Raw genomic sequence first — 11,138 nt, 5'->3', positions numbered from 1 at the left:
CTGGGTGGAGAATTCTCCTGTCATTATTGCTGGAGATCGCTAAGTCTCACGATCAAGCCACAACCTCAACAGGAGGAGCTGAAGACTTTCAGCCCACATCCTCATTAAATGTCTAGCAATCAGAGTTGATTTTCACTTGCCAGGGGCATTCCCTTTTACACAAGTATTTAAGGCTTTCAGGTTCTCCATGGGCTTGTCTTTGGCTATTGAGATAAACCACTTACCATCAATTTATTGATTGCCAGCTAGCCTAATTAATAAATTGATTATTAATTACCCAGAAACTCTGTCTCTTGGGGGTCTATCATTTATCACACTTTACAGAATTAGTACCTGTTTCCATTGCTACTGATTGTGTGAGGTAAATAAAATGTGAAGACTTCACAGGGAAGATATGTATAAATATATATCTATATCTATACTAAGAAATGTTTAAAAATCAAGAAATAGGGAAGTGAAAAAATTCTGAGGCCGTGAGAGTCTGATGGCTCAGCCTCTGGGAAAGTTTACCCTGAAACTTTCTGTTCTTTCTTCTGGTTCTGGTTTAAAGATTTGCTCAGTAAGAATAGGGTCACTGTGACCTGTTTTCCTTTACTGTAAAAGTACTGTAAGAGAATGGAGAGGGTCTCCCCTTCCCCTTATCCTATTCTCCTTCTTTAGATTTATAGATGTCACTTCAGTTGTAATCATTAACTAAGGGAATGGGAATTGGAGTTTCTGTGCCTCAATTGCCCAGTTCTTTGTCTAGCTTTTGTGCTCAGATTGTAAACCCACCTCCCAGCCAATGGAGAAGGGTCAGAGGTGGGCAGGAATCCTCTTGTGTTAGGTATAATTATTGGTGCTTAGTAAACACCTCCTTTGCTGGTTCTGCTCTGTGCTAGCAGAGGGCGCCTAATTCTTGAGAATGGAATAAAATTTATTTCTGTTCCTGCCCTGAGATGGCTCCTTATTAACTTTTAATTGGTGAGGGTCTTTCATCCCACACATGATGAAATTAGAGAAGTGTAAAACTCTATTTCTAGAAGTGGTAGATCTGATTTTATGAGACACTCGCAAATTCCTCCTCCCTCACTGGCTAGTTGTAATGATGGGAAACATGTGGATAAAGCAAAGATACTTGCAACATCGATGTAAAAAAGTTCTTATATGAGTCAGTCAGGATTAGGTGACTTGCCCTGAGTCACATAGCTAGTAAATGTCTGAGGCCAGATTTGAGCTCAGTTCCTTCCGGCTCCAGGGCAGGTGCTCTATCCACTGGGCCACCTAGTTGCTCCTCAACAGGATTTCATTGTTTTATTTTTTGTCTTCTGTGGATTTTGCATTTCTCTGGCTCCAACTGCAGAATTACAGCAAGATGGTAGAATAAGTAGTCCCTAAAGACCCTATCACCTTAATATCCCTTGCATGGCTATCCCATAAATGAAAGCACAAAGGTATGAAAGAAAGGAAGTATAATCAGAAAACCTTGAAGAACAGCAGCCTGGCTGATAAGAACACTGGAGAGTAAAAGAGCCAAGGACACAATGAACAATTAGGGATTAAAAGCAGGGGTGGTGCTGGAGCTGAAGAAAGTTTATGGCCAAATTTTCAGTGTGAGCATTTTACAGCTGAGGCAAATACAAATCAGTGCTTGATTTAATGCTTTGTTGATTGTCTAGACTTAAGAAAGTGATGGAGAAAATTATAATAATGCAGATTAAACTTCAAAATGTGCTATGGATTTTTGGAGAGCTGGTTGTTAAAACAGGACATGGATGATCAAAAGATGACCAAAAGAAGTCACCAGAAGGTTAAAAAAAAATGGAATAACTTTAACAACTGCTGAATGGAGCACCTCAGATTGGCTAAAACAATTCTTTCAAGGATATGAAGATACGGAATTAGTGAAGACAGATCCGATGGCTGTAAACGATTATCATCAGTAACAAAATGGAACAAGAAAAATTGATAAGGAAAACCAACAACATGGAAAAAGCATGGGGCAAATATTTTCATAACCTTTAAGTTACAATATTTGGGGGGGGCAATGTAAATGCTCACACAGTTCACGAAGCACAATGCTCCTTTGACCCTGAAAGCTTTATATTTAAAGGCCTGGAATAAAGTTCATTTCTCTCCAATTTGTGTGGGATGAAAGACCCTCACCAATTAAAAGTTAATTTATAATAAGCAGCCATCTCAGGGTGGGAACAGAAATAAATTTTATTCCATTCTCGAGAATTGGGCGTCCTATGCTAGCACAGAGCAGAACCAACAAAAGAGCTGCTTTACTAGGGGCAAAGTACCAATAATTATACCTAACACAAGAGGATTCCTGCCCACCTCTGACCCTTCTCACCATTGGCTGGGAGGTGGGTTTACAATCTGAGCACAAAAGCTAGACAAAGAACTGGGCAATTGAGGCACAGAAACTCCAATTCCCATTTCCTTAGTTAATGATTACAACTGAAGTGACATCTATAAATCTAAAGAAGGAGAATAGGATAAGGGGAAGGGGAGACCCTCTCCATTCTCTTACAGTACTTTTACAGTAAAGGAAAGCAGGTCACAGTGATCCTATTCTTACTGAGCAAATCTTTAAACTAGAACCAGAAGAAAGAACAGAAAGTTTCAGGGTAAACTTTCCCAGAGGCTGAGCCATCAGACTCTCACAGCCTCAGCAGAATTTTCCATTTCCCTATTTCTTGATTTTTAAACATTTCTTAGTATAGATATAGATATATATTTATACATATCGTCCCTATGAAGTCTTCACATTTTATTTACCACACAAAATCCCCCCTTCTTCTTGACACTATTTTGAAGACTACACACACCATTGCGGATACGTATTATCCACCCACCTATCTTCTTCATTCATCACACTTTTATACCACATTTTCTTTCCCATCATGCTGGTATCCCCATTACCCTTTTTAATAAATATGGGAAGGATGGATCAACATATTGACAAAACAAAGGGGGCAGTCCCCTTTATAAGTACAAATACAGAGACCCAAAAGAAAACTATGATACAATTGTCCCTTTAACTTTCAAAACTTTCTTCCCATATAGCTGTCCGGCAGGCAGCATCAATGAAGTCTTCTGGTCCTTGGTTCTTTCAGCCACTTCCATAGCTTCTTCTTCTTGTAGGAACCAGCTTTCTGTCCATTCTCCTACAAAAGTCACCTTAGCACAATTTTAAGTTACCGTTTCAAAAAATTATACTCTGATCATTTTTACCAATTCAAAATTGAAACCTTGGCCAATTGCCATATTTAAGAAATTCACATCAGAACCCAAATTCTCATACTTTATATTGACTCATTATTAATTTCCCCACCAGGAGGATAAGACTCCAGTACATAAATACATTAAATAACCATTTAAAAAAAAACAGTACATATAAATCTCAACCTTTTAGTCCTGCCATGTTTCTTTGATGGCATTACAAAATAAGCCACAAACCATTGTTCTTTTAATATTATTATTTGTAACAAAACCTTAGACAAGCTTGATATTAACCAAATAATAAAATAATATTCTCACAAGCCCTTGACCTAATAATTGTTTCCATACCACTACCAAAAATATAAACTAGCCTCATTTATACTGGGCCACACACAGGAACACTAGTCCCAGGCCTATGGTAACCTAAGATGTTCCATAATCAATTATTTTAATAGATTTGTTACTGTACTTACAAAACCTTCTGATTACAGAAATTTGCCCAAGAGAGTAGGGACTTAGAGTAAGGGGACCATATTTTCCCCAGCTTCCTATCAACTCCAGGCAGAGGTTGTGTCAAACTGCAAGCTGCACTGAGCCAGGCCTAGTCTGCAAGGTTTCAGTTAAGGGGATCAAGTCAAGAGGATCCTACTTTGGAACGAGTCAGGGCGGAGCCAAGATGGCAGCTGGAAAGCAGGGACTAGCATGAGCTCCCCGCCGAGTCCCTCCAAAAACCTGTAAAAAATGGCTCTGAACCAATTCTAGAACTGCAGAACCCACAGAACAGCAGAGGGAAACAGGGCTCCAGCCTAGGACAGCCTGGATGGTCTCTGGGTGAGGTCTATCCTGCACGGAGCTGGGAGCAGAGTGAAGCAGAGCAGAGCCCAGCGTGAGCGGCACAGACCAACTAGACCAGGAGCCGGGGGGAGCGTGCCCTAGCACCCTAAATCAGTGAGCTGCAGCAGTTACCAGACTTCTCAACCCACAAACACCAAAGACAACAGAGAAGGTTAGGGGGAAAAGCTGTGGGAGTGGAAGGAGTTCGCAATTAGGCTACCACCCCAGGGGCAGTGGAGGTGGGACAGCTACAGAAGTACAGCTGCAGTAGCTTCCGGTCCCAGGCCCACCTGGTGGGAGGAATTAAGAGACAGACCAGAGCAGGAGTGAAGAGTCTGCTGAAGATCTAAGCCCAGTCTGGGTTGGGGGTTCTTGGGGAAGGAGGAGTGTTGGTGTGGCAGAGCTGGCGCATTCCCCCAGGCGTGGAGCATAGAACTCTTTAGTCTACAAGTAGTCATACCCCACTGAAAAATTCAAGGGTCAAGTTAGTTGGCTGGGAACATGGCCAGGCAGCGAAAACATGCCCAGATTCAGTCTCAGACTTTGGATTCTTTCTTTGGTGACAAAGAAGACCAAAACATACAGCCTAAAGAAGTCAACAAAGTGCAAGAGCCTACACCAAAAGCCTCCAAGAAAAACATGAACTGGTCCCAGGCCATGGAAGAGCTCAAAAAGGATTTGGAAAAGTTAGAGAAGTAGAGGAAAAATTGGGAACAGAAATGAGAAGGATGCGAGAAAATCATGAAAAACAAGTCAATGACTTGCTAAAGGAGACCCCCCAAAATACTGAAATATACTGAAGAAAACAACACCTTAAAAATAGACTAACTCAAATGGCAAAAGAGCTCCAAAAAGCCAATGAGGAGAAGAATGCCTTGAAAGGCAGAATTAGCCAAATGGAAAAGGAGGTCCAAAAGACCACTGAAGAAAATACTACCTTAAAAATTAGATTGGAGCAAGTGGAAGCTAGTGACTTGATGAGAAATCAAGATATTATCAAACAGAACCAAAGGAATGAAAAAGTGGAAGACAATGTGAAATATCTCATTGGAAAAACCACTGACCTGGAAAATAGAGCCAGGAGAGATAATTTAAAAATTATTGGACTACCTGAAAGCCATGATCAAAAAAAAGAGCCTAGATATCATCTTTCAAGAAATTATCAAGGAGAACTGCCCTGATATTCTAGAGCCACAAGGCAAAATAGAAATTGAAAGCATCCATCAATTGCCCCCTCAAATAGACCCCAAAAAGAAATCTCCTAGGAATATTGTTGCCAAATTCCAGAGCTCCCAGATCAAGGAGAAAATACTGCAAGCAGCCAGAAAGAAACAATTTGAGTATTGTGGAAACATAATCAGAATAATCTAAGATCTGGCAGCTTCTACATTAAGAGATCAAAGGGCTTGGAATACGATATTCTGGAGGTCAATGGAGCTAGGAGTAAAACCAAGAATCACCTACCCAGCAAAACTGAGTATCATGCTCCAAGGCAAAATATGGACTTTCAATAAAATAGAGGACTTTTAAGCTTTCTCAGTGAAAAGACCAGAGCTGAATAGAAATTTTGACTTTCAAACACAAGAATCAAGAGAAGCATGAAAAGGTAATCAAGAAAAAGAACAAGAAAAAGAAATTGCAAGGGACTTACTAAGGTTGAACTGTTTCGTTGACATTCCTACATGGAAAGATGATGTGTATGATTCATGAGACCTCAATATTAGGGTAGCTGAAGGGAATATGTATATATATATGTGTGTGTGTATATATATATATATATATATATATGTATGTATGTATGTATAAGCGAATGTGTATGTATGTATATATGTATGTGTATATATATATATATATATATATATAGAGAGAGAGAGAGAGAGAGAGAGAGAGAGAGAGAGCGCAGGCACAGGGTGAGTTGAAGATGAAGGTAAGATATCTAAAAGAAATAAAATCAAATTAAGGGGGGCAGCTAGGTGGTGCAGTGAGTAGAGCACCGGCCCTGGAGTCAGGAGGACCTGAGTTCAAATCCGGCCTCAGACACTTGACACATGTACTAGCTGTGTGACCTTGGGCAAGTCACTTAACCCCGATTGCCCTGCCAAAAAGCAAAAACAACAACAACAAAAAAATCAAATTAAGGGATGAGAGAGGAATATATTGAGAGAGGAAGATAGGGAGAGATAGAATGGGGCAAATTATCTCGCATAAAAGTGGCAAGAAAAAGCAGTTCTGTAGGAAGAGAAGAGAAGGCAGGTGAGGGGGAATGAGTGAATCTTGCTCTCATCAGATTTGACCTGAGGAGGGAATACCATACATACTCAATTGGGTATCTTACCCCATAGGAGAGAAGAAGGAAGAAGATAAAATAAAGGGGGATGATAGAAGGGAGGGCAGATGGGGGTGGAGGTAATCAAAAACAAACACTTTCGAAAGGGGACAGGGTCAAGGGAGAAAATTCAGTAAAGGGGGATAGGTTAGGAAGGAGCAAAATATAGTTAGTCTTTCATAACATGAATATTGTGGAAGGGTTATACATAATGATACACATGTGGCCTATGTTGAAGTGCTTGACTTCTTAGGGAGGGTAGGTGGGAAGGGAAGAGGGGAGAGAATTTGGAACTCAAAGTTTTAAAAACAGATGTTCAAAAACAAAAAAAAAAGTTTTTGCATGCAACTAGAAAATAAGATACACAGGCAATGGGGCGTAGAAATTTATCTTGCCCTATAAGAAAGGAAGGGAAAAGGGGATGGGAGGGGAGTGGGGTGACAGAAGGGAGGGCTGACTGGGGAACAGGGCAACCAGAATATATGCCATCTTGAAGTTGGGGGGAGGGTAGAAATGGGGAGAAAATTTGTAATTCAAACTCTTGTGAAAATCAATGCTGAAAACTTAATATATTAAATAAATAAATAATAAAATAAAAATTAAAAAAAAAAGAGGGTCCTACCTCAGCACATGCTGAATAGTTGCCCTCCCAACTTTGCCAAGAAATCATACCTCCAGCTCATGCATGCCCTTCCACAGAGCTGCTGGCATCGTGGTTCAGCCTTCCTTCATACTCATACCTGGAATTAGACTCAGAAAAACAGTCAGTTAACAGTCCCATTAAGTCTTTGAATGGCAAGTTCCAATAATCAGTTTAGGATATGATTATGATCTCACAATGTTTAAGGAACATCCTTAAAGCTAGCTCTAAATAGCTTACGTGCATTTCCTCCCTTGTTCATAAAATATTCCCATTAAGATCATAAGTTATTGCTCTAACACATTTGCATCAGTTTCTCCTTTATTTTTATATTCTTCTCTAATTATGCTTGATCTGAAAGAATTGAACCATATATCTTTATCTTTATGTTTTTGATGATGGAATGAATTCAGATCCATATTTAACTTTTCCCATCAATACAAAAATAATCTACAACTTATCTCTCTTAGAGAGACTTACTTTGAAATTCTTTTTCTTAAACTGCATGTCTCTGATTTAGTTCCAGTGATTAATTACTGGTAATTAATTACCATTTGTAGTAATACCTAATTGCTTTTGTACCACTTTAAAACACTTAACATTATCCTACATGGATACAATATAACATAAAATCCCAGCTTTCATCTATGGGCTAATGATTCAGCATTACATTTGTATCCTTCTCCTTTTATCTAGCTGGTCCCATTAATATTAAAAAAATGTTATCCTTCACATGACTATACAAGAGTACCAATTTACCCAATTATTTGACTAAAAACAACAAGATCTCACAAATTTGCATTAATCAAAGTTTTTATTTCCCCCCATGAAACCTTCTAGGTCTTGGGTATCACAACTTGACAATAATAGCATTTTCTGACAAATACCTTTCCTTTTAAAGCTTTACCGGGACCTCACAATCAAGTTTTAATTTTTTTTAAAAGAATATCCTAAAAGCCAATTATTAAAAATTAGTCCTACTGACTTTAAAAGCCAGGTTTGGAGGTCAGGTAGTTTCTGACCCCACTAAAACTTCCAGGCTTTCCCAACTTATTGTACAAATAGGGATCCCAGTAACTGCTGCTACAAAACCTGGAAGTTTATAATTTCTTAAATTAAACTTCTTTGAAATACATGGTCAAATAAAATGACTTAACAGTTTCCTAATCCCTTCATTATTTTAACAGTACAACTGTCAACCTAACAACACTTAGAGAAATTGCCTCTCTAACAACACAGATGATACAGTTGTTTACTAAACAATATAACAATTTTTAGAAATACAACAATACCATAAACAGTTGTCATGTATTTAAACCTTTTAAAACCAAAATTTAATTAATTACCAATCTGTGCTGGATACGTTTCCACCTTCATTTTTTCACCATTGACATAAACTTCACATCTGAGAAAATCCACATATGAAGCAATTATATTTAACTTAAACATTTGTTTTTGCCAATCAGTATGCCAAATACTTTTTACAATTATGTGAGTCCCATATTATTTCTAGGAGTGAATTCCACCCTCATCCCCTCACTGAACAGTGAAATAACTTTCTTAGGGCCACACAATTCTTTTTTTTTTTTTAAGGTGTGTCATGATGAGTTTATTTGGAAGATGAGTATGACAAGGAGAAAGCATGATAATGTGTGGTGAGCCATGTATCAGCCCGTAAGAACCCTTCTAAAACGTGTTGGAGTTTATGGTGGATTTTTTTTGACCATCTGCTTCCTTGGCTACATGTTCTATTATTCTCACATCAGAATTTGCTTCAGAAGTAAATATACTGGTTACTAAGATACATAGGCATTTATTGAAATGCATATCTGAGGTGATTAACTACACAAAACAATGGGCCAACAGCCTACAGTATCACCCCACCCCACAGGGGCTGGACTGGCCCTGTAGAAGCAGAGTAGAGATCGGGAGGAACAAGCAAAGGTCCTCATGCTGAGCATCCTAGGTGAGCATGGAAGCGACCCAAGCAGAATCCCCCAGCCCTTTGCCCTCTCCAGCAGGGCATCCATTTGCTCACCACTCAAGGGGCGCCAGTCGATTTTTGTATCTGTTCCTTTAAAATCAGGATACTCTGCCGTTGCTCAGGAGGCAGCATAGCAATTTGGTCTGCGGTCAGTTGGAGCACTTGCATAATCAAAGCGGCCTTTTCATGATCCTGTGGAGTAACTTGGTTCTGTCCAGGACTAAATCCCCCAGGCTGACCTCCGCCTTGCAGACCAGATCCCTGCATGCCTGGGACCTGCCTGGGACCCTGTGGGCCACCTGCTCCCATGCTGATTGGCCCAGGTCCCTGGAGTCCCCCAGGCATTGGGCCTCTGGGGCCAGGGCCTCTTGTCTCCATTGTTCTTGTATCTATGCCCCTAGCCTCCATGGCCCTTGATTCCAAACTTCGGGCCTCCATTCCCCTGGCTTCCATCGCTCTGGCATTCATGCCTCGGGCCTCCATGGCTCGGGCCTCCAGCCCTCTTGGGTCTCTTCCGCCTCTGCCATCCATGGGTGGACCCCTCTGATCCAACATGGGTCCCCTAGGCTCTCCCATTAGAGGCCGAGGCTCTCCCAGTGGCCCTCCCCTCATCTCGTGGGGAGGGCCACGACTGTCATGGCCAGGGACGTGGTGCATGGGAGGACCCTGATGGGGTGGCCCCAGGTAACCTCTGGGTTCTACTTCTCCAGTGACTGAGAGCAAAGTCCCTCCACGTGGGTCATTTGGAGCATCTCCTAAAAGACCTCGGGGAGGTGGGGCGCCAGCAGGCATAGGTCCACGTTGCATAGGGGCTCTGGGGTCTGGCATTGCCACGTGGGTACCTTGAACTCGCTCAATTGGTGCAGGCCCGGCGGGTCCCACGGGCGAGTGCTGTAGGGTCCCTTGCCCCCGGTCTAGGGATACTGGCCCACCACCTGGCATTCCAACCTTGGACTGCATCCCACCTCCAGGAGCCAAGGGGCCAGGCCCAGGTCCTGCAGTGGGCAGTGCTCTTGGTGCAGGAACACCACCTGGCAGAGGTGGTTGCATCAGAGGAGGAGCTCCATTCACATGCATTCCACCCAAGGGCTGCGGTTGAGAGGCTGGAGTACTCGGCTGGTTCACTGGCGCACTAGGTCCTTGGCTGGGCTGCGGGTTACCTTGAATCAGAGATGGGATATTTGCTTGCCGATGCAAAATCAGTGCAATCTCTGGATCCACAATGCGCATCACTACTTGGGCCTGTAGCAAAGCATAGGCTAGCTGGGGGTTCTGGAGCAGCATGTTCCGTGCTTCTTGGGGACTATTCTGGACACAAAGCTTCATCTGCTTCATCAGCTCAAACATCTGTTCTGGTGGCAGACTGGCAACTGCTCTGCTAATGGATTCTGGGGCATCTTCAGGGCTGATGGGGTCTCCATAGGGAGATTCAATGATAGGGGCACCAGTGCCAAGGCTCTTTAGTTCCTCTTTGTTCTTCTCACTAGCAGCGTTGTCTACTCGAAGCGCTCTCCCACTGAACTCACGGCCATTCAGGTTCCGCATAGCACTGAGGGCCGTTTCTTGGTCCTGATACTCACAGAAGCCATAACCCTTTGGTTTTCCTGTCTCCCGATCATATACCAATCTGAAACTGACAACTGGTCCAACTTCTGAGAAGATATCCTTTAGCTGTTCTTCTGTAGCTTCATATGGAATGTTGCCCACGAACACGGAGCGCAGGGATCGATCTACCGCAGGGTCCCGCACTGCCAGACCCGCCATCGTCCTCCGTGTCCGCTTCCGGTGCGAGCACAAGTGCCTCTTGCGCCTACCCACACTTCCGCAGTGCGCGAGGGGCGGCCCCCTTCATAGGGGCGGCCCCAGGCCTGTGGAAGGCGTTCCTGTGGCGGCGGTGGCGCCCCCTAGCCCTCCCTCCTCCTCGCGGTAGTTGGGGCGTCGTAGTTGGGGCGGGACGCGGGACAGACCCCATGGCGTCTTCAGTCGGCCCAAGCACCCACAACAAAGAGCAGGCCACACAATTCTAATACCCCAGGCCTTTAAAAAAAACTATTATCCACAATTTCACATATTTCCTTAATTTTTTGGTTCCCCATTCATGTCCACATTTTCTTGCAAAAGTTTTACAAACAATTTTGAATCAC

At 42.4% G+C, this 11,138-nt stretch overlaps 1 protein-coding gene across 1 annotated transcript; it reads right to left on the bottom strand.

Annotated features, from left to right (window-relative positions):
* Positions 1-8,606: 8,606 nt before the first annotated feature.
* Positions 8,607-10,762, bottom strand: LOC118858761 (cleavage stimulation factor subunit 2-like). The gene has a single exon (XM_036769384.1). It carries the CDS (start codon positions 10,756-10,758, stop codon positions 9,052-9,054), a length of 1,707 nt encoding a protein of 568 aa, XP_036625279.1. The 5' UTR covers positions 10,759-10,762; the 3' UTR covers positions 8,607-9,051.
* Between the last annotated feature and the right edge of the window lie 376 nt (positions 10,763-11,138).

The sequence above is a fragment of the Trichosurus vulpecula genome, chromosome 1 (genome assembly GCF_011100635.1).
Source record: "Trichosurus vulpecula isolate mTriVul1 chromosome 1, mTriVul1.pri, whole genome shotgun sequence".
Taxonomy (NCBI): Eukaryota; Metazoa; Chordata; class Mammalia; order Diprotodontia; family Phalangeridae; genus Trichosurus; species Trichosurus vulpecula.
The sequence above is the reverse complement of the archived record's forward strand: the minus strand, read 5'-3'. Positions and strand labels throughout refer to the sequence as shown.